The sequence below is a fragment of the Vairimorpha ceranae genome, assembly GCF_000988165.1.
Source record: "Vairimorpha ceranae strain PA08 1199 chromosome Unknown NODE_23, whole genome shotgun sequence".
Classification (NCBI taxonomy): Eukaryota; Fungi; Microsporidia; family Nosematidae; genus Vairimorpha; species Vairimorpha ceranae.
The window spans coordinates 1-22198 of NW_020169318.1; the positions used below are offsets into that span (position 1 = coordinate 1).

At 24.7% G+C, this 22198-nt stretch overlaps 19 protein-coding genes across 19 annotated transcripts; 10 read left to right on the forward strand and 9 right to left on the reverse strand.

Moving 5' to 3' along the window:
• On the forward strand, positions 1-125 carry AAJ76_230003 (hypothetical protein; the record flags this gene model as incomplete). The annotated part of the gene is made up of 1 exon (XM_024474692.1): positions 1-125. A coding segment is annotated over one exon (125 nt), but the record flags the coding sequence as incomplete, so codon positions are not given.
• Positions 126-939: 814 nt separating this feature from the next.
• On the reverse strand, positions 940-1575 carry AAJ76_230001575 (cleavage and polyadenylation factor cf-ia component rna15; the record flags this gene model as incomplete). The annotated part of the gene is made up of 1 exon (XM_024474680.1): positions 940-1575. The coding sequence occupies one exon, from the start codon at positions 1573-1575 to the stop codon at positions 940-942; it is 636 nt and encodes a 211-aa protein (XP_024331088.1).
• A 30-nt stretch (positions 1576-1605) lies between these two features.
• On the reverse strand, positions 1606-2022 carry AAJ76_230002022 (50s ribosomal protein l24p; the record flags this gene model as incomplete). The annotated part of the gene is made up of 1 exon (XM_024474685.1): positions 1606-2022. The coding sequence occupies one exon, from the start codon at positions 2020-2022 to the stop codon at positions 1606-1608; it is 417 nt and encodes a 138-aa protein (XP_024331089.1).
• A 409-nt stretch (positions 2023-2431) lies between these two features.
• On the reverse strand, positions 2432-3208 carry AAJ76_230003208 (hypothetical protein; the record flags this gene model as incomplete). The annotated part of the gene is made up of 1 exon (XM_024474695.1): positions 2432-3208. One exon carries the CDS (start codon positions 3206-3208, stop codon positions 2432-2434), a length of 777 nt encoding a protein of 258 aa, XP_024331090.1.
• A 642-nt stretch (positions 3209-3850) lies between these two features.
• AAJ76_230003851 (ornithine decarboxylase) lies at positions 3851-4960 on the forward strand (the record flags this gene model as incomplete). The annotated part of the gene is made up of 1 exon (XM_024474702.1): positions 3851-4960. One exon carries the CDS (start codon positions 3851-3853, stop codon positions 4958-4960), a length of 1110 nt encoding a protein of 369 aa, XP_024331091.1.
• A 50-nt stretch (positions 4961-5010) lies between these two features.
• On the forward strand, positions 5011-5172 carry AAJ76_230005011 (hypothetical protein; the record flags this gene model as incomplete). Its single annotated transcript, XM_024474710.1, has 1 exon — positions 5011-5172. The coding sequence occupies one exon, from the start codon at positions 5011-5013 to the stop codon at positions 5170-5172; it is 162 nt and encodes a 53-aa protein (XP_024331092.1).
• A 143-nt stretch (positions 5173-5315) lies between these two features.
• Positions 5316-5582, reverse strand: AAJ76_230005582 (dna-directed rna polymerase subunit k; the record flags this gene model as incomplete). The annotated part of the gene is made up of 1 exon (XM_024474713.1): positions 5316-5582. The coding sequence occupies one exon, from the start codon at positions 5580-5582 to the stop codon at positions 5316-5318; it is 267 nt and encodes an 88-aa protein (XP_024331093.1).
• A 35-nt stretch (positions 5583-5617) lies between these two features.
• AAJ76_230005618 (coatomer complex delta subunit) lies at positions 5618-6823 on the forward strand (the record flags this gene model as incomplete). The annotated part of the gene is made up of 1 exon (XM_024474715.1): positions 5618-6823. One exon carries the CDS (start codon positions 5618-5620, stop codon positions 6821-6823), a length of 1206 nt encoding a protein of 401 aa, XP_024331094.1.
• Positions 6824-7745: 922 nt separating this feature from the next.
• On the reverse strand, positions 7746-8177 carry AAJ76_230008177 (40s ribosomal protein s15; the record flags this gene model as incomplete). The annotated part of the gene is made up of 1 exon (XM_024474716.1): positions 7746-8177. The coding sequence occupies one exon, from the start codon at positions 8175-8177 to the stop codon at positions 7746-7748; it is 432 nt and encodes a 143-aa protein (XP_024331095.1).
• Positions 8178-8236: 59 nt separating this feature from the next.
• AAJ76_230009406 (hypothetical protein) lies at positions 8237-9406 on the reverse strand (the record flags this gene model as incomplete). Its single annotated transcript, XM_024474717.1, has 1 exon — positions 8237-9406. One exon carries the CDS (start codon positions 9404-9406, stop codon positions 8237-8239), a length of 1170 nt encoding a protein of 389 aa, XP_024331096.1.
• A 209-nt stretch (positions 9407-9615) lies between these two features.
• On the reverse strand, positions 9616-9864 carry AAJ76_230009864 (hypothetical protein; the record flags this gene model as incomplete). The annotated part of the gene is made up of 1 exon (XM_024474718.1): positions 9616-9864. One exon carries the CDS (start codon positions 9862-9864, stop codon positions 9616-9618), a length of 249 nt encoding a protein of 82 aa, XP_024331097.1.
• Positions 9865-9944: 80 nt separating this feature from the next.
• AAJ76_230009945 (protein transport protein sec31) lies at positions 9945-12596 on the forward strand (the record flags this gene model as incomplete). Its single annotated transcript, XM_024474719.1, has 1 exon — positions 9945-12596. One exon carries the CDS (start codon positions 9945-9947, stop codon positions 12594-12596), a length of 2652 nt encoding a protein of 883 aa, XP_024331098.1.
• A 23-nt stretch (positions 12597-12619) lies between these two features.
• Positions 12620-13426, reverse strand: AAJ76_2300013426 (cell division protein kinase; the record flags this gene model as incomplete). The annotated part of the gene is made up of 1 exon (XM_024474677.1): positions 12620-13426. One exon carries the CDS (start codon positions 13424-13426, stop codon positions 12620-12622), a length of 807 nt encoding a protein of 268 aa, XP_024331099.1.
• A 50-nt stretch (positions 13427-13476) lies between these two features.
• On the forward strand, positions 13477-14658 carry AAJ76_2300013477 (gtp binding protein; the record flags this gene model as incomplete). The annotated part of the gene is made up of 1 exon (XM_024474678.1): positions 13477-14658. The coding sequence occupies one exon, from the start codon at positions 13477-13479 to the stop codon at positions 14656-14658; it is 1182 nt and encodes a 393-aa protein (XP_024331100.1).
• A 75-nt stretch (positions 14659-14733) lies between these two features.
• AAJ76_2300014734 (hypothetical protein) lies at positions 14734-15672 on the forward strand (the record flags this gene model as incomplete). The annotated part of the gene is made up of 1 exon (XM_024474679.1): positions 14734-15672. One exon carries the CDS (start codon positions 14734-14736, stop codon positions 15670-15672), a length of 939 nt encoding a protein of 312 aa, XP_024331101.1.
• Positions 15673-15938: 266 nt separating this feature from the next.
• On the forward strand, positions 15939-16607 carry AAJ76_2300015939 (ngg1 interacting factor 3-like protein; the record flags this gene model as incomplete). Its single annotated transcript, XM_024474681.1, has 1 exon — positions 15939-16607. The coding sequence occupies one exon, from the start codon at positions 15939-15941 to the stop codon at positions 16605-16607; it is 669 nt and encodes a 222-aa protein (XP_024331102.1).
• A 136-nt stretch (positions 16608-16743) lies between these two features.
• Positions 16744-17643, forward strand: AAJ76_2300016744 (g2 mitotic specific cyclin 2; the record flags this gene model as incomplete). The annotated part of the gene is made up of 1 exon (XM_024474682.1): positions 16744-17643. The coding sequence occupies one exon, from the start codon at positions 16744-16746 to the stop codon at positions 17641-17643; it is 900 nt and encodes a 299-aa protein (XP_024331103.1).
• Positions 17644-18467: 824 nt separating this feature from the next.
• AAJ76_2300018737 (hypothetical protein) lies at positions 18468-18737 on the reverse strand (the record flags this gene model as incomplete). The annotated part of the gene is made up of 1 exon (XM_024474683.1): positions 18468-18737. The coding sequence occupies one exon, from the start codon at positions 18735-18737 to the stop codon at positions 18468-18470; it is 270 nt and encodes an 89-aa protein (XP_024331104.1).
• A 138-nt stretch (positions 18738-18875) lies between these two features.
• Positions 18876-19988, forward strand: AAJ76_2300018876 (vacuolar h+-atpase v1 sector subunit h; the record flags this gene model as incomplete). Its single annotated transcript, XM_024474684.1, has 1 exon — positions 18876-19988. The coding sequence occupies one exon, from the start codon at positions 18876-18878 to the stop codon at positions 19986-19988; it is 1113 nt and encodes a 370-aa protein (XP_024331105.1).
• Positions 19989-22198: the final 2210 nt, after the last annotated feature.

Genomic DNA, 22198 nt, shown 5'->3' on the forward strand with positions numbered 1-22198 from the left:
ATTTTATGCCAGCTGTTTTTAATAATTATGGTTATTTTTTTAGAATTGGCTACTTGTTGCTAGTAGCTATTTTTTACCGATCAAGGGGGAAAAAGAAACTTGCACAGGGACAGAGAAACTTGTGACTGTGATTCTTATCCAACTAATACTATGAGGTTCTTACTGACTAGAAATTTCCCCCTATAAAGCTTGCCGGTGCAGCAAGCTCCGGTGTATCCATTTGACTTTGGCTCTGGGAGAATTTGTTATTACTTGTATTCATACATTGTCCAGAATGACCCACAACGGATATAACTATCGGGCATGGTTTAAATACCCCGATGAAAAACATAATCGTATTAGCATCAAAGGTCCCTACTATCACTTGTATTTTTATGCACACCTCCTTACACCGTCAAATCTCCAGCCCAGCATTTTTATGAACTGTGCTGACCACTCGTCTACCAGCAGTTTTGGTTAGTTGCTTCAGAATCCTGTAGGAGCGGATCCATGAGGCCTCTCCGCTTTACTTCGTCGGATCCCTTATTTAGCTCGAAGGATCTTCTCAAAGTGTACCAAAGAGGCCTTAAATATTTATCTATTTTAATTCATTTAAAGCATTTGCGTACCCTTGTTATAGTCAACTTAATCTACATTATTTCTGGCCTTAAGATGCGTTCTTAAACTGGGTTTTATTTCCCTTTAGGTTGAACGGCACAAAAGTTCCATAACTCAAAATTTTATTGAAAAAGCTGGGTCTCTATAATATGCGCATATTTTTATATTTACAAGCAAACTATTATTAAAAAAGTTAACTTTTTTGATTTTAAATAAAATTTTTTACAAGTAGAATTACGATTTAAAAACAACACGAAATTATCGTTAAATAAAATAATAGCTAAACGTACAAACATTTATAATTAATATTAATAAATATAGATTTAATATAACACCAAACAGTTATTCAATTTTCTTAAACAAATTATTTCTTAAATATATAATTTTTTCTCTAACATCACCAGAAAAAGTTTCTAATTCATCGTCACTAAGAGTTTTAATTCTTTCTAAAATTTGTACTTTATTATCTTCTAAACTAAAACTCTGTTTGATAAAATCTGTTATTAATGATTCATCCACCAATTTTAAAAGTTTAAAAGAATAAAGAAGTGCATAAACCAGCTGATTATTTTTTGCAAGAAGTTCCTTAAAAAAAGTAGGTTGTGAAATTGCTAAATTTTTTAAATACAAAATAACTTCTTTTAAGTTATCTGCATCCATATTATTAAGCACATTAATAATATTATTTATGTCTAAAGAAGTTGTTTCTTCCTTTATCTCAACTGGTGTGTCTTTCTCTGCATAATTAATTACTACTGGTCGCCCATTAAAAGAAATGTTTAAATGTTTAATAGCCTTTTCTGCTATGAGGGGTGATTCATATTCACAAAACCCAAATCCTTTCGATTTATTTGTATTTTTATCAACCATTAGTTTAAAATCTACAACTTTACCAACAGCACCTAGTTCTTCTATAAGTTTATCAACAGGAACTTCAAAATCAATATTTCCTACAAAAACACTGCATCCCGATTTCATAAGGGTAAAAAACAAAAAAAATAAAATAATTTATTCAACTTCTTTATGCATTCTTTCAATGTGCTTAATTCTGGCTTCTTTTTTCAGTTCTAATTTTTTATCTCTTCCATTATCTAAATTAAATTTTACTAAAGTAACATTGCATGGATGTATAAAAGCTGGAACATTTTCTTTTTTTTCATTTTCTTCTAAACAACCTTCAATAGTAATTCTATATTTTTTTAAAATTACTTCCATAACCTGTCCTTCCTTTCCTCTAAAGGGTCCTGAATGAACTTTGACAATATCACCGACAGCAACTGGAAATGATCTAAATCCATATTCACTTCTTAAATCGTCAGAAAGATGACTACTCATTCTCTTAAGTCTATCCTTTCCAACAGCAGTAAACATAGCTTTCCTTTGTTTTTTTCTTAAGCTAGATTTAGTTTTTTTACCTGCTAACATTGAGGGGTAGGAAATTACAAAAATAATGCATTAAAAAATTTGTGTCTTATGATTTTATACTGAAAAGTAGGTAAGATTTCAAAAGTTAATAAGATTATTGAATTCTAATAAAATATTGAAATTTTTTACAAATCTGCAAAAACTCAAAACATTCTAAAAATCATAAACTTAATGTTATGATTGAACTATAGATTTAAATAATATTATAACTCTACTATAGATATTTATACCTTATAAGCCATACGGTGCTTAAATTTATATTACAAATATAATTCAATACAAGACTAAAAAAATAAAGAATAATCAATAATTGAAGCGTTACTAAATACATAAGGGTTTTATTTATAAAATAAAAATAATTAAATTAATCAATCCTTTACGTCTCAACCTTTTATATAATTTACTACTATTAAAATAATGAATTCCAAAGCTCCTTAAAACTTTCCTTGTATTTGCTTTTTTCCTCAATAAAAAGTTTAAGTAGGTAAGGAATTATCTTAATAAAGAAAGCAGCATCAAGTTTGGCTTCAACATAATTATTATTTAACAATTTTCTAAATTGTTCATTATAATAAATTTCTTTCTTTTCTTCTAATAAGTGTAAAAACTTACTAATATTATTATATTGATTTATATTAACTTGTTTATAATTATTTAATAAGTAATCTACAAAGCTATCTTCTATGTACAGATCTTTAGGAATATTTTCAAATGCTCCATTTAAAACTTCTTGAGAAAGATTGTGTAGATCTCTAATAGAAACTACAGAACCAGGTAAAAGTTCAGAAGATTTAATATTTTTTGTAGAATTTTCACTATCTTTTACATCGTCTACTGTTTTAATATCAGTTTCCTGTTTTTCTGAATCTGAAGAAACTAATGACATAATGCGCGATATTGTTTTATTTAGATTATTTTTTAGTTCTCTACTATCTTCTGTATTACACTCAAAATTTCTTAAAAAATCAAATAGCTGTAAAATTTTTTTACCTGTAAAAATTTTTTTAAATTGTTTATCTGTAATATAATAAATCTTGTCTGTAAATGATAAAGCATAATTGGTAAATGAAACCAAGGCTTCAAGCAATTCTTCAAATGAATCAGGTTTTACAGCATCATGGTTATCGCCAGCTTCAGTCGTATTTACATTTATAAGTAATAAACATAAAATAATCTGCAGATTCATTTTTAATGGGTGTAATCTTTATATTTAAATATTAATTAATTTTAATTAAAAAAAAGAATGTTTTGTTTATATCAATAAAAATTAAATTTTTACTAATAATAAACAAAAAAAACAAAGATGTCAAAAATATCATATTTGTGGAAACTTTATTAAAATTTCCCTATAAAGGCATTAAAAAGAATTATATCTTTATAATGCAAACACGTGTCATAAATATCAATATTAATAATATGTGATATAAACTACAGCACTAAACAAGAATTTAAAAGAGCTTAAATGTACTTTACATTCAAAAATTATATAAGAGATTAATCTTATGTTTTTAATTACAATTTAAAAATTATTTTTATATATTATTTACTTAAGCATCAAGAAAAAGTATAAGAAATATAAAATACTTTTTATAAAACTATAACATTCTAGTATTTAATATTTATATTTTATTTAATAGAAACAATAAATAAAAGATGAATTTTTCATAAATTTTGTATTAATCTTAACATTTATTATTTATTTTATATGTATTTGTGCAAACGATAAATTTATAAATTAATTAATTGCATTAATCAGAAAGTTTTTAATCATCAATCACTTTTTTGATGATGAAAATTTTAAGTAAAAATTTATTAATTTTCCCCTTCTATGTTGAGTAAAATAGAAAAAAATGAATTAACCCACCTCGATGAATCAAATGTAGAAAATGATGAATTATCAAATAGTTCACATAATTTTGAAGAAATTGAAGAATTTTCTTCTTCTTGTGAGCAGATCGATGACTCAAACGAAGAAGCCGTTTATTTTGGTGATGAAAATATATTTTTAGAGTCTTCTGAAAAGGAAGAAGCTGCTTGGTGTGATTCAGAATCAGATGAAGACATTTTAAGAGAAAAATATCAGAAACAGCCAGAATGGCTAAATTCTAAAAAATTTAAGAAGGTTAACTCAGTTAAAACATCTCAACTTAAATTGTCATTTACACCAGGAATTTTTAAAACTAATTTTAATATTAAATTGTTAAAATACCACTTATCAGAAATTTGTCTTGTAGATACAATGAATATTATTTATATTTTGGATAATTTTAAATTAAAATATACTATAAAATTAGATAAATGGTCAGTTTCAGATATTACATATTTTAACAATAAGATACATATCTGTAATAATAAATATAATAGAATTAAAAAGATTATTAATGGAGAAATAAGAGATATAAATAAAATATTTACAAGAAATATAAATAAATTAATATCTTATGATGATCAGTTATATATTTTAGGTGACACAACGGTGGTTGTTAATGGAAATTTAGAGATAATTAATGAATCATTTAATAAGTTGGTTAATCTTATTTCTTACAAAGATTCTTTATTGGCTTTAAGTAACAATGGAGATATTTTACAGTTCTCAAAAGATCTACAGTTAGTTAATAAGATGATTTATAAAGATAAGTTTTGTTTTACAGATTTAATTTATTTAGATCATTTAGTTGTTGTTACTAAATCCAGTGCTATATTTATTGATGATGATTTTAAATATTTTAAAGAGCTTAACAATGTTAGTAATATTATAGAACACAAAGATTATTATTTTTATTTTACATCTAATGGATTACAAATTTTAAATAAAGATTTTACAATAAAAAAGCATAAAAACAAAATAAAGCCATGCAAAATATTTATAAATACAGACAATATGATATTATTGTGTAGTTACAGGGAATTGCATAATTTAATAATAAATACATTATAATATTATACCCCTTTATGATTGTTTTAGTACTTTTATTTACATTTTTTCTTATGGCAATAGTAACTATAGGTGTATTATTGGCTACAAGGAGTCAAAAGATTAAATGGAGAAATGAATATAGAGTAGGAATTATAGGTACAATATGGTTTGCATACGTTTCATGGGCCTGTATTTACATGGCACAATTTAGACCGAAATATGAAAAAAAATAAATTTTTAAATGTATTTAATATTAGTTCATTAATTTTTAATTAATAAATGTATCAAATAATGGGTCCTTGATACATTTAAATAGTAAATTTAGTAAATCTTAACATATTTTATTGTTTAAAATAGTAGACCTTTAATTTACTAATTATAATTCCAATTCATTTAGAGGCCAATCTTCAAATGAACCATCAGGAAATTTACGTCTTACAATAAAAGGTATTTTCCTTTCTTCTAACTCTTTTCTGGCAATTTTAAGACTATCAGTCTCATCTTCTATATCTACAAAAGGTGGTGCACCACCATTCAGTTGTGAAGCTCTAACCCCCAAAATATGTGCTCTCTCATATTTTGTCAACTTTGGAATTGTAACTTTCTTATTTTTATCTTCTATTATTTCCATAGGTTCATGCATTTATGGGCATAAATTTTTATTTTTTATCCCTTTTTATGATTGTCGGTGCTTTTATAGTCAATAAATCTCAAATTGTTTCGAGATTCACTGAGCCACTTTCTGTTTCTAAAATAGAGATGTTAATACTGGATTACATACAGAATCCCAATCCTCTTGTTATACGTGGCCTATATAAATATATATCTTATGTTTTCAACGAAGTGTCTTATGTTATTATTACTTCTTTACAATTTAAAGAATTGGAAGCTAAAAAAATTCTAAAGTTTCTTTCTAATAATTGTACACTTGATCCAATAGACCAGATAGTTACACTAGATAATATTTTGTATGATAATAATTATTTGTTTCCTAATCTTAGTTTAATTAAAAATATGGATAGTCAAGAAGAAAAAATTTATAAGATGATGATGAAAAATAAAGCAGGCGAAATGAAGAAAAAGTACAATAGTTTAAAAAAATCTACCTCGTCTATTAAAAGTATACCATGCCAAAGTTATATATCCAGTAAAAGCGTAGGATTAGACATTCAAGGCGATGATAAAAAAGATATTAATGTATCTATCAACAATAAACCTAGATCATTTGAAACAGGCAAAAAAGATATTTTTATTCTGTTGAAAGAAAAAATGAAGTGTCAAGTAGACGTAGAAAACAATATTAAAGTCTTAGAATTAAACGGTGAAATGACTTTAAATATTAAAAATGAAAAGTATAAAAATATACAAATTGATGTAAAAGGTGACACTTCAAAATGTAAATTTAGTCCTAAACTTGACAAGGAAGCAGTTAAATGTAACATTATAAGAAGTAGTAAAGATTTTAGCCTTAATAAAAATATTGCACTAATGAAATGGAAATTTCAGGACATTAAAAAATTACCAATAAGTTTTACATTCTGGCCTAGTGAAATTAAACCAAAGACTTTTCAGGTTAGTCTTGAAATTACAGCAGAAGAGGATCTTGATAATCTTTTAATTTACATTCCTACAAAAAATATGCTAGAAAAAAATACTAGTGAATTTTTAGAATGGAACGTAGGAAACATTAAAAAAGATAATTCTGATTCATTTGATTTTCAGTGTAAATGTAATGATATTGTAAATATTTTTCCTATCGATGTTTATTTTACAAGCAATAAAATTAATTTAGAAATTGAAGAAGTTAAAATTAAAGAGACAGAAGGAGATTTAGAAATTAGAAAAGTTTTGGAGGCGGAAGAATTTAAACTTGAATATGAATAAAATTTTGAACTTTTTTTTGTAAAAAATTATTGGTTGTGTTTTGTGTAACATTTTTGAGATATTAGACACCTTTTGAAAACTAAAGCATAAAAATAATATTTTATTTTTTAATTTAATCAGCAATATTTATTTTAATATTAGTTTTTATGATTTAATCAAAATTAACATTCTTACATTATAAAACTTGATATTAACTTCATAATAAATAATTTTAGTATTAACATTTTGTTTGTCAATAAAAAACAATATTATTTTTTATTGGTACTTTTTTTTATAAATAAACAGTCAACGACATTGATAATGAAATTTACCATTTTTACAATATTAGCTATACAATTTATACTAGCCGACGAAAAAGAGCAGAAAAAGAAATTACCTAGTGGAGAAGAAGATACATTTGAAGGATATTTTTTTAAATAAATAAATGCACATTTAAATTAATATTTTTATTTTATTTTCTTAAATACAGTACTAAAGTTTAATAATCTTATATATTAATTTTCAATCAAAATGCTTTTACACTTACAAACAAAGATATATTTAATATCTACATATTATTTATAATATTAGAAAAAAATTAAAAATTTTATATATGCATTTTCAATTCAAAAAGTTTTTCCAGTTTTCTGTTAAATTGTATTTATCTACACATTAGATATAACGTTTAAAAAAATTTAATGCTAAATATAAATTAGTTCTTGAGCAAAATAAAAAATTTAAGCATAAATATAAATTATTAATTTGAAGGTTAGTATTTTCTTTTATATTTGACTTATCGCTTAAGTGACACCACTGAACATATTTGGTGAAAGATTCAGAATCATAAATCTAATTTATTTAAATTTGTAAGTATTTTTATTAACATACAAAATGTTAATAAAAATAAAATAACGCTTTCAAAATATTGTAAATAAAAAATAATTTATTTAAGAGGAACAAATTTAGATCCTGCATGATCTGCAATACCTGGTTTACCGTGTTTGGGGTGTACACGTGTAGGAGCAAAATCTGATAACAAACAGCCCAACATTTCTGGTCTTATTTCAACTGGTAAATATCCATTTCCTACATGTACTCCAACAATACTACCCACCATACATGGCCATATTATGGCACTTCTAGCATGTGTCTTAACAATTTCAGGCTTTTCATGTGCATTAGTCAATGCCTCTTTAGATGCTATGCATGATTTTATAAGTTCTACCTCTCTCCCCGATAATCCTCTTCTTACTCTACGTCTTAATCTTGAAGGAAGAAGTTCAGCAAATTCACTGAATTTCATTGTTTTTATAACGTCAAAATCAACGCCTCTGTATGAAAATTTTCTAAAAGATTTTTTTTCTGGTGCTGCCATTTGAAGGGTAAAATTTAAAAAAAATATGTGAATTGAAAAAGAATTAAAACATAACTAGTTTATTTCAATAGTAATTCACTTTTTATAAAATTAAATTTTACCATTTTATCTATAACAATTTTTTTAAAACTCGTTCTGTTACTAAATATTTCACAAAAAATTTCTAAAAATATTTTTTGCTGCTCTTCATCCATTTTCATTTCATTTTTATAAATTTCTAAATAACTTAGAAAGTGTGAGACTGATGGCGATCCTAAAAGACAAAAATCCCTGTAAAAATCTTTTTTATTTTTATTAAAATCAAGGTCTTCTTTTTTTATTGAATTAATTGACCCAACTTCATAAATCGATTTAAATTCTGGAATAAACAATTCTAGGCTCTGTAAACTTAAAAATTTTCTAAGCTCTTCTACAGTGTCTTTGTCAATAAATTTTTTTAATTCTAAAATTTCTTCGGGTGTTTCAAATGGTATGTTTTCTTCCTGCAAGTTCTTAAATTTTCTTCTATTGATAAACCATTCATAGATAAAAGCAATAAGCCGGTCTCTTGTATCTTTTTTCATTATAGGAAATATTTTAAGTAAAATTTTTGAATTTTCTTCATTGTAAATAGATCTAAGATAAAGATTAATTAAATAAAATGAATTAATACTACTATTATTAATTAAAAACAAAATTCCAATAAATATCTCATAAGTGGAATATTCTTTATGTAAAACATCTAAACATTCGTAAATGTCAAATTGATAATTTTCAATAATGCTTATAATTTTAAAAAGAGAGATCTCATTAAAGTTAACAAGATTACTTTTAATATCTCCATCCAAATTCATCCTAATATTATCAATAAATATTTCTAAATCATTCAAAAATTCATTAACTTCTACTTCATTTACAATTTCTATCTTTTCGTCTTTAAAAAAATCATTTTCTACCACTTTTACTTTAATTTGCGATACTTTACAGTTTAAGCTTTTACAATAAATTAAAAAGGATACATATGTCTTTACTGAACTACAAGTAAGCTTAGTAAGATCCTTAATATCTTGAATAAAACCAGAATTGTCATGACACAAATCTACTATTAGACGAGATATACTATCTACTTTATGTGGTGCATACAAAAAACAATCTTTAAAAATGTTTATAACATCCTTCTTATCTGTATTTTTACAAAAGGACAATGCCTCTTCATAATTTAATGCATTAAGATTTAATAAATTCACCATTAAGGGTTTTTATAGAAAAATAAAATTTATTTGTAGAGTAATTTTAAACAAAATATTTATTAATTTGTGGAGTAATTTTAAATAAAATATTATATTTATTTGTAGAATAATTTTAAATAAAATATTTATTAATTTGTAGAATAATTTTAAATAAAATATTAAATTTATTTGCAGAGTAATTTTAAATAAAATATTATATTTATTTTCAATCAATCAAATAGCAATGTATATAAATCATAAAAATTATCAGCTAGAAAAAGAAGATTGTAAATACGATTAAATTTCATAACATGGGGTTTTGTAATATTTCTTTCCTCACCACCCTTTCCAACCTGGTGTACATAGGCTGTATGCGTCTCTATATCTATTGTAAGATCCATAGAATCATCCACATCTTTGTATTTGTTAATAATAGCCGATATTTTTTTATTAAGTAAAAGATTAAAATCATCACACATTAGGGGAATAAAAATATATTTCTTAATCGTTTATACATTTTTTATTTTTTGTCATAAAAAACCCTGTTTATTTTACCCTTATGATTTTTAACAAAAGCTATTTGACTACCTTTTCAAAAAATAAACCATTTTTAGCCTTAGCAAGTAAAGGGAAAATTATTGATTCAAAATTTACACTTAGCTCTGAATTAAGTTTGTATGATTACTCTGAAGATATACATTATTCTCCATTACAAACAGATAGTGAATATTGTAAACTGGAATGGTGTGAAAAAGAGAATTTTCAAATTTTAGCATGTGGCCACACTAATGGATCAATAAGTCTATATGAACCAAATTTAGATGGTAAATCTTCTAATGATGAATCTTTTAGGTTGGTGAAATCTTTTGAGGGATTGAATGGTAAAGTTCTAGGTATAGATTATAATAGCAATAAAAACGTTATAGCTGCAGGATCTGCCAAGGGAAATATTATATTTTGGAATTTAGATAAAATAGATCAGCAATATAAATGCGATATTCCAATTACTGAAAATATTACTTCATTAGCGTGGAATACAAAAGTTTCGCGAATTTTATGTGCAGGTACAGAATGTGGTAAAATTCTAATACTAGATATTAGAGCGAAAAACGTTGCTATGACATTGCAAAATAAAGATATAAAAATTATTAATAATGTAAAATGGCACCCTAAATGCAGTACAACAATTTTTGCGTCTACTAATTTGCCTTATTTGGCTTGTTTCAAGTTAGATTCAAATAGTATGACACAAGTGGGTAAATTTGAATCTTCAACAATAAGCTTTAATTCTTTAAATGAAAATACAATAGTTTGTTATAGCGACAACCAAGCAGATTATATTGATGTAGATACACTTACTGTCAAAGAATCTTTAAAAGTCGAAAATGTTTTTGATGTGAGTTTTAGTCAAAAAGATCCAATTTATTGTTGTTCATACAACACTGGCACTACAGAAATATTTTCTAAAATGCTATCAAGAAATGAAGGTAATTGCCAGGTACAATTAGACAATTATATTGTAGGTAAAAATATTTATAAAATAAGAAGAGAAAAATTAGAATTTAAAGAAAATGATAATGCAGAAAGTAAAATATTTGATATTTTGTATGCAGGGAAAAATTTTAATTTTAATAAAGAAACAAGAAAAACTTTGGGTAATTTTTTATTAGACAATGCTTCTATGCTATTTAATGTTAAGTTAGAGAAAACTCAAAGTGAAATAAAGTTTGATTTGACAGATAAAGTAATTCTTACACTGATTAAAAATGAAATTACAACCAAAGAAGATATTTTTGATGGAAGGACTGTTAGTTTAAATTTTTTATTTCAACTTTTATTAAAAAATGAAGAAATTGAAATAAGTGATCCTTTATATTTTTTGCTTAATATAATTATTAATAAGAATTATACTAATTTTTGGAAAAGTATTTCATCTGATCAATGGCCTATTATGATTGCTATTCTTATCTTTTCTGACCTTTCCGATGAGGAAGTATTGACAAGAATAAAGGAGATACAAAATGATTTGCAGATACCAATACTAAATTTATTGATAAATGAACCGCAATTATATTTTAATACAAGAGAAACTGTTACAGATTTACCTAAAAATATATTTGAAATTTTACCATTTTTTCAAAGATATGGTAGTGAACTTATTGTGTTAAAAAAGCTTAATTTACAATACAATAATCCATTACTTAATGAATATTTTTGGTTTGCAAAAAATTACGGTATGTACAATGATTTAAAAGATGTAAATTTTGAAGATAAAATTATTAAGACATATATTAATGGTGGTGAATTTAATGAAAAAAAAATAATTGATAAACTTGAAAATGTATCAATAAAAGCATCTGATTTTGTCAATAAAACAGTCACAGAGCCATCCAACCAATCTTTGTTTAAAAATGCACCTAAGCCATCATTGTACTCTAGTGGGGCGAATAAAAGTGTAACTGGATTTTCTACAAAGCCGATGCCTAAGACGGATAGTCAAGAAAATGCAACTGCTGTTACTAATAACAAGCCTTTACCATCGAAAAAATCTCTTTATTCCGGCGTTTTGAATAGGAGCATGACAAACTTTAGTTCAAAACCAGGTACTCCTGTTTCTACATATGGACAACAAAGGACTATTCAAACACAGCCAAACACGTCGTTTGCTAAAAACAAGCCCGATGTTATTCCTACGCCTTTTAATCGTCCTAATTTGTCTTCGACTTTATCCAATCCAGCTAGTAAAAATGGTTCTTTTCCTATACCTACACCATCTATGCAATCAAAATCCTCAGTGTACACGCCCAAGTCTTCTTCTAAAGATGTAACATCACCTGTTTTACCTGGTACACAAAAAACTGAAACCGCTGCTTCATCAACTTATGATGTTGTTGCTATAAGTAAAGATTTAGAGGAGGTTTTTGAAAATCTTAAACAAACCGCAAGCAAAAAAAATAATTTAATTGTTGGAAATAAAATTAAAGATGCTGTGCGACGTTTTGCTATTTTTCAACAATCTAATAAAAATGAACTATCATTACCACTGGTAGAAATTATTACTAAGATTTTAGATGTAATAAATTCTGAAGTAGATAAAACAATGTTGAAACATAAAGTCAGATCGCTGATTGAAGATGCTAATGACGTTAAAAATTTACAAAGTGATATTTGGTTACCTGCTATTGGTATTTTAGTACAACTGGTTTATTAAAAGTTTTATTTTATATATTTACATTATTGAATCTCTCTTTTGTTATAATTATATTCTAATAGGTCTATTATTTCATCTGCCGTAAGTCGGTACCTAAAATCAATTAGTAGACATCCAACTATTATATCTATAAAAAATTCTGGAACATTTATTTTTGCGCATAAAATCTTTTTAAAATAAGATTTGCCTCTTCCAATATGATTATTAATTAAATCAAGCATTTGCATTTTTGTTTCCGCCGGGAAAAGAGGTTCTAGAAGAAATATCTCATAAATAATACACCCAAAACTCCATATATCGACATAGAAACTATAATCAGTCGTTCCATACAACAATTCTGGTGATCTATACCACAATGTAACGACCTCACACGAATAAGGTGGCATTTTTATTTCCATACTACGCGACAAGCCGAAATCGGCAATTTTAAGATTTCCGTATCGGTCTATTAAAATATTTTGTGGTTTCAAATCTCTGTGTACAATTTTATTTTTGTGCAGAAATGCAATCCCCGACACAAGTTGATTTATTAAAATTATTGGATTGCCTTCATTTTTTGTTAAATATTCTCTCAAATCATAATCCATTAACTCAAAAACAAGAGTTAATAGATTATCAGTATGAATAACTCTATACAGAGAGATTATATTTGCGTGTTTTATTTTTTTTAATATTGATATTTCTCTCAATGCTGTGCCAGGCATCCCTTCATTCTCGTTAAGTTTTATTTTTTTAAGCGCGACTTTACAATTTTTTTCGATATCCAATGCCTCATAAACATCACCATATGTTCCCGATCCTATTTTTTTTCCTTGTATGTATTTTGACATTTTATGGTTAAAAATAAGTGGCATGAATAAATATTAAATTTGCCCATAAAATGAAAAGCGCAAAAATAAATAAATGTAAAAATGATAAGTTTGAGTTTGGAAAGTCAATTATAGAAAAAAGATTTGGAAGTCTAGAATTATTAAAAATACAAACAGAATCGAATAATAAAACAGTTAAAAAAATAAACAAAGAAAAGAAGTTAAATTTGAGTAGCAACATAAAAAATACAATTTGTAAAGATTCTATTACTGAATATACAGGTGCGGATAAGTTATCAGAACTATTGATTATAAATAATAAAAATATTTATAATTCTAAAAATGAAATATTAGATAAAAATGAATGTTTTATGGATTTCACTGGCATTAATTTGTCTCTTAGCATTCCACCTAGATTGCCATACAATTGTTGTAGTAAGGAAGAATACAAAAAGAAGGAAGCTCTTGTTTTTAATGAATGGAAAAAAATAAATTATAATTATATTTTTGAGAGGAATATTGAAATTTGGAGGCAGTTTTGGATTACTTGTGAACGATCTGATATTATTGTACAAATCATTGATTCTAGAAATCCAAATTTTTTTATTAATAAAGATATTTTAAATATGTATCCTACAAAGAAACATGTAATATTTTCTAATAAAGCAGATTTAACAAGCACAAGAATAAAAGTTGACGGATTCGATATTATTTATTATTCAGCGATAAATGAAATACAAAATGTTATACATTTTTTAGAAAATATAACGGAAAAAAATATTGGATTTATTGGATATCCAAATGTTGGGAAAAGTAGTACAATTAACGCTATTATAAATCGAAAAAAAGTTAAGGTTAGTCAAACACCAGGCAAAACAAAATTTATTCAAACAATTTTATATGGACAAGATAAAATACTTTTAGACTGTCCTGGACTTGTGTTTCCTAAACATTCCAAAACCAATTTATTACTAAATGGAATACTTAATGTCGATAAAATTATAGACTTAAAAGCGAGCTTATATGATGTTATTAATTTTATTGGAATACAAAAACTAGAAAAATATTATAGATTTGTTTCTGGTTGCACTTCAGAAATTAATTTTATAAATGAATTAGCTCATTTTAAAAATTGGTCTATTTCTTTAACAATTAAAAATATTATTAAAGATTTGTTTTGTGGAAACATACAATACGATAAAATAGAAGAAGAATATAAGAAAAATAATAACTATACATACGAAAATACTTAATTTTTACTATAAAAAATAAATGCATTTTTATCTATCTCTTCTTACTATAAAATATTAGACTAATTATTACCCTTAATGAGAAAAGTATTAATTAAAAATATTAAAACATCTGAAACAATAGAAGGATTTTTAGAATGCATTTATTATAATTATTTAGTAATTATATTAAATAAAAATATAAAAAAAAGAATTGTTTTGGATATTTTTGACGAAGGTTATTCTATTCTAATGGAAAACTCTGAGCTACAAAAAGAATTATATAATTTATTCGATTTTATCAAACGTCAAAATTTTGATATTAAAAAAATTCAAATTTGTAACTGTTTTCGCAATATTTTATGCATAAATTGTTTGTTTGTACATGCAAACAAATTACTTTTGAAAAATGATAATATAATTTTTTCGCATAGAATAGATGTAGATACAAATAATAAAAAATATTTAGGACTTTTTTCAGATATTTTTACATATAATTTGCCATTAAAAAGTAATGTTCCTGATATCTCATACAATGATATACTAAATTACAATATGTCTATTGAGGAATCACTTGCAAATTTTTCAAAGCACTACAACTCTTTATTTTACCACTTTAAAAAAGTAATGAAGTGTTTTGATGTGAGAGCTTTTTTTGAACATTACTCTGCTTCAAGCAACCTAGATTTATATCTTCTCAATGAGGCGGTCTTGCTTATTTTAATTAACAGTAGTTCTGATTTTTTAGATTTATTTTTTGCATATTTAGGTGAAATGATAAAATACATTAATCATTCACCCAACTTTATAAAGTTACTTATAGGTCTATGCAATTTATCTAAATTTAGAATGACTGAAGTAGTAATTACTTATGATTTATTTACAGTGTTGAAAATCAAAGATAGTTTAAGTGCATTTTATTGTTATAAATTATATCAAATGCTAGATAAGGATTTGATATCAAGATTTGACAAAAAACATCCCGATTTTGGTGTTTTTAAAGATAATTTTTTCCGATTTAATGATCAAGTATCTTAAATAATTAAGCAGAATTATTTTTTATAAAATTTATTAAAAGTTTATAGATTATGTAATAAACATAACAACTTAGAACATACAATGGAAAATAAATTACGTATTTTGGTATATGAAAAAACGGATAAATAAGAATACATACAAAGTAAATCGGTGTTAATAAAATCAATATGGCAGATAATAGATTCTTGTATATTTTTAACATTTATGGGCTAATTTTTTTTATTTATGTTAGCAGATTTAATACTTTAAAAGTAAAACCCCAATTAATGTTAATAACAGATATTGAAGATAAAATTAATCAGATATATCCTTTGTCGGGGGCTCAAGAATGGGATAATGTAGGCGTGCTTGTAGATACAGGTTCTTCTTCGAATAAGGTTCTATTGACTATAGATGTTACAGAGTTGGTCATTGATGAATGTAATAGATTAGGAATAAAGCATATTATTAGTTATCATCCAGTGATATTTTCTGGCGTCAAAAAGCTTTTGAAAAATGATATAGTAACAAAATTAATAAAATTTGATATTAACGTTTTTTGTCCTCATACTTCTTGGGACGAAGAAATGAATAGATATCTGTTTTGTCTTCTAGATAATCAAAATGTAGAACAAGTTTTTGATACATTAAAGAACAAAATTGGACTTAAACATATCAGAGTTGCCAATATGTCCGCAGGTCGTAAAAGTCTTGTAGTCGGGGTCGGTTCTGCTTTTAAATATCACGAATACAAGAATTCACTTATTGTTACTGGTGAAATGTCTCATCACTGTCTTTTACATTCTATTAGACATAATAATACAGTTATTTTGTTAGAACATTCAAATAGTGAACGGGTTGTATTACCATATTTTAAAGACAAACTGGAAAAAATTTTACCAGAATGTGATATTTTTATATCAAAAAATGACAAAGATCCTATTGATATTTTATAATTAAACTTTCTTATTTTTTTCTATTTAATTCTACAAAGCTTTAGTTTTTTGTTACTAGCTTTTTATAACTTTTCCGCATAACCTGAAATAATTTCATTTTCTGTAAACAAATCTTTGAAAAAATTATCCTTATTTGATGCCAAACATTTTAAGAAAAAGTGTACCACTCAAAAATATTACTAATGTTAAAAAAGATATTTTAAAACCATGTAAAAATTTATCAAATGATGAAGAAATAATCTATAAATCACAAGTAGCGCATGACAAAGTTGAAATATGCATGGTTTATAAATACAATATCGATATATTTAACTTTTTAAAAGAAATAGATTGCAGTTATAGATTTTTTAATGAAGAAATATCTTTTAAAGACAGGAGTAATATGGTAGATTGGATTATATATGTACATAGTAGACTTAATTTGTCACAAGAGACACTTTTTCTTGCTGTACATATTATTGATAAATTTTTAATTAAAAAAACAATACCTCACAATAAATTATTTTTAGTAGGTGTTTCTGCTCTAATGATAGCGTGTAAATTTGAAGAGGTTGTATGTCCAACACTCAACAATCTAGTAGTTCTTAGTGGATACAAAGTAACAGAAGATGATATTAAAAAGGCAGAAAAATACATGTTACACATTTTAGAGTATAATATATTGTTTAGTAATCCGCTAAATTTTCTTAGAAGATGTAGTAAAGCTAATAATTACGAAAAGAAAAGTCGAACAGTTGCCAAATATATATTGGAATTAAGTTTATTGTATGAGAACTTATTAGAGTTTACTGGGTCAGTGAAGGCAGCCGCGTCTATGTATTTAGCACGGAAGATAACGCAACAAGACACGTGTAAAAATCTTTTTACGTTGTATTCAGGACATTCCAAAGAAGAACTACGAGAATGTTTTAATAATTTAATACAGATAATAGCGCAGCCAATTGAGTTTGAAAACATCAAAAAGAAATATGATACACAAAAGTATAATTTTATAGCTACATTTGTCAGTGATTATGCAAAAAAGACATTTTATTAAAAATTTTCTGTCTTTCATTTTTTAATTATTTTACATAGAATATTATGTACTTTGTCATTTCATTTCTAAAAAAACATGTAATTTGTAACAAAATTTATTAAAAATTTATATTTATTCTAAATTGATGAAAAAAATTTAATCTTTATTTTCAACTTATGTTTCTTCAAAGCAAAAGATAATAATATATTTTTACAAATATTTTTTTTAAAACTTTGTCTTGCATAAAAAGATCTATTTAAAAAGTATTTCATTCCGTGTTGGTGAAAATATAAATATTTTATATGTGATAGTTTATAAATTTAAGATAAATTCTACATTTTAATGACAAAAGATAGATATTATTAATAAAAAAATAAGTTTATTTATTCATAGAATTATATAAGACCAATTAGTTAAACTATTAACCTTATAATATCTTCTCAACACATATTATTTTTTTCTTCCCTATGTATAATAGTCAGATAGCTTGTGTCCTATAAATAGTTTATATTTACAAAAGATAACAAGTAAAATTTATTCATTTCATAAAGAGAAATTAAAATCTAAGAATTTATGACTAGTATTATATAACAATCTACACTATTCATATATTTTAAAGTAGTATTGTACTCTTTAAAGTTATATAACTTAATTAATGTTTTACATAGACTAAGTTATTAGTGTCTTTTGTCAAAACGGTTTTATTTTTTAGCATAAATGAAAAGAAATACCTTTTAATAAATTTTGGCACAAAAGATCTTAAAATTTACAAAATTAAACTAAAGATAAATAACATTCTTTAATAATAAAAAATACGATCTAAAATAAATTCATTATCCCCAAAATCACATTCTTGAGCACATGTCCATATAAAAATTATCTACCTTAGGAACAAGAGGTAAAAAGCATTGAACAAAATCATAAGACTTAGAATGCAAATGGGAATTTTCTAATTGATGTATTCTTTCCGTCAGATATTTATTCTGTAATTTTAAATAGTAATTTTCTTTCTTTAGAAAATCCAATTCTTTTTTTTTCTTTTCTACACTTCTCCTTGCTGACTGTCTATTTTTTATAATTTTAAGCATTTCCTTATCCTCTGATGCTCTCTTCATGCGTGTAGAAGGGTTAAAAAATATTTTTTGTAAAAATTTACTAATAAACTCATAGCAGTTAACCAATAGATGTTTATAATTTAAAACTATTTGTTTACTAATTATTGATTCAAAAATAAAAAATCTACCCTTTTTTATATGGCAGTTTATATTGAGACAGAAGAGTCAAAGCTAGATTTTAATAATTCGAATACAGAAATAGACACTGCTTTACAAAGCCGTGATATCAAAGATTTAATTGAGGAGTATTCTTCTGTTGAACACTTACAGTATATTTTATATAAATATGCATCTTATCTTGATGAAGACATTCTTCTTAGATTATTAAAACACAGAGACACATACATTTCTTATAAGTCTTTTAGTTTATTAACAGAACTGTATAAGAAGTGTAAACATAAAAAAGAATATATTATATTTTTTAACTACATGATAATGGAAGATTCTACTTATGAAGAAAAGAATCAACTTCTAAGTTTATTTGTTACTTTTATTTCTTGTAAATCTGTAAAAACATTCAATCTTGAAGATCGTAAATTAGAAGTAATAAACGATGAAAGACTTATTAGTAATTTACAGAAGTTAATTACAGTTAGAGAATTGCAGTATAATATTTTATTATTTCTGTATGTGTATTCCTTTTCAGAATGTTATGTTGAAAAGGTGTGTACATTTCTTAAATTATTGATTTTTATATTAAAAGACAGGAGTAGAGAGAAAATATTAAGAATATGTTATTTTATTTTAGTTAATATTCTTAACTCTGCTTGTAAACTTAGTATTAATCAAATTTATGAATTGAGAAAAATAACAAATAATTTATGCGAGTCAAATATCAGCGATGAGGCGCTAACAGAAAGTTTGAAAAATGCGCATAAAATTTTAGAAAAAAAACATAACGAGTACACTATAGAAAATTATGTTACAGATTTATTTAAAGGGATTCTAGAAGACCATGATTATCACTATGATGAAGTATTTTGGTCTTCTGGCTATCCACGTATCTCTAAAAATATAGTAGACATTATAAAATTACTTAAAAAATATTTAAAATCTCATAACAGTAGTTGGATCTGTTTAGCTTGTAATGATATTTACATGCTTGTAAAATCTAATCCACAGGTTCATAATCTTATATCTAAGCATAAAGTTAGAGATGTCTTGTACGAATTAACAAAAAGTGAAAATGATGAAATACGCTTTAAAGCCATACAAGCACTTTATGCTTCTATTTTTAGTGAGTGGAATTAAATATTTTTTTAATTATTGTTGTACGAAAATACAAGATGTAAAAAACTATATTAACATATTTTTAATATTTATAACAAAATTTTAATGCTAATATGTTATTTTTTATTAATATAATACCTTATTATGTTCATTGATATCGATAAGTATTAATAGCATCTTGTAATTCTTTACAAGTTAAAAAGATGCATAAAATTAACATGAACAGTAATAAAAATTATTATTTTAATGCAATATGTTTACAATAAGCTAATAGTTGTACCTGTGAAAATTTTAATTTTTTGAATTACTTGGTTAAGCTGCATCATGTATTACTAAAACTTTACTTTTAGTATATAATTTGTAGATAATTAATTTTAAGTTTTTTGAAATATTTTTTTAATACTTATATAATCTGCATCATGTATTACTAAAACCTTATTTTTAGTATATAATTTGTAGATAATTAATTTTAATTTTTTTTGAAATATTTTTTTAATTAAAATTTTATAACAAATTTAATTAAAAATAATTTTTTTTTAAAATATATAAAAATCTTTTTACTCTCGTAGAAATGAATTTTATAAAAGGTGCTGTCATAGCCTTTGATCTATAACAAAACAAATATTTTCATTTAAAATATTAAGTTCCCACAATTGAGACTTTAAAATAAACAAAAAATATAAAACTTAAAAGAAAAGAATATAAAATTTAGAAATTAACAGCAGCCGAGAAGAAAGGTTTTATCATCGAGTTATTTTTTAGGGAAATTTTACAAATCATGGAAATAGAAATTTGAATTTTTAAGCATATGATTAAAGAATTCTTTGTTGTAGGAAGATAGAATGATACGCTTGTTGCAGAGACTGAACAAAGATTTCAATATGTAACAAAAATTTGAAAGATGGCATAGAAAACAAAATTGGGGCAAGAAACAAATTGTTGGCGACGAAATTGGTATCAAGAAAAGATGTTGTAGTAGTTAAGTAAACAAAAGCTTTTAATACCAAAAAACTATAAAATATTAATTAAAAAATACTAAAGTTGCTGAATCAAAAATATGTTAAAAATTGAAATGATATTGATTTTAAGTAGGAGTTTTTGTTCGCTACAAAAGCGCATTTGAAAAAAATGCGAAAGAAAGTTTTGATGATTTTTTTGAATGTAAAATTTGAGATAAATTAGGTTTCGTGAATTTTTACGATATTATAAAATATTTATATAATAATAGTTTTAAAGCGGCGGAGGAACAAAGGGACAGCTTAGAAAATTTTATTAAAACAAGTCGCATTTTTAATGGTTAATGTATTACCATCAATGAAAAATTTTGTAGAAAAAAATAAAACTATGTATTGTATTGACATTGCCTTTAACTTGGCCTTTACATTGTAATAAAACAAAAAGAGTTTTTTAATAACTTTTTAATAAAATTCTAAATTTTTTTAAAATCTATAAAATATTAAAAGAAAAGTGTACCCTTTAAGGCGTATGGATTGGAATATATCACAAAAATTGTTAAAACATTTGATATTACTTTGTAGGTAGCTAAAAAACAAATTTTGCTTAAGAAGATGTAACATATACACTTATTATATTTTTAGACATGAATTTTGATGCAACGAAATCTTGCTGTTACAATTATTTAGCTGCTTCAACAATTTATGAAGTTTTGAAACGAAATTTTAAAATACGAAATATAAAAAATCTATTATTAATTTTTAAATTTTTAACAAAGATTTGTTTATGTCCCTGTTTGATCTGATGAAGCAGGCACAATATTTATATCTGGCTTTTCTCCATCTCTGATGAAATTTTATGTAGTAATAATCCTTCTATGATTTTACCGCTAAAAATTATGGAGGATGCTATAAAAGTTAAATTAAATAGTAGAACTTTTTATGTAAAAGCAGCTAGAGATCAAAATTTATTAAATTTTAGTTTTTAATGATTGTTTAAGTTTTTTTCACAATACACATCTCAAATTCTAAACAATGTTATATTGTAGTATTATCCTTGCAATTTTTTATTAATTTTTACACTACTTTTTTTATACATTTGAAATTTTGTAAAAAAATAATACACACGATTAATTAAAAGTTTTGAATATTTAAAAATGTCAAAATTTATCAATTAACTTCAAACTTATGTATATGTTATTTAAACAATAAAAATTTTCATTTTTTTGCAAATTTAAGGTTAACCAATGTTATATTTACTCAGAATAAGACACTACG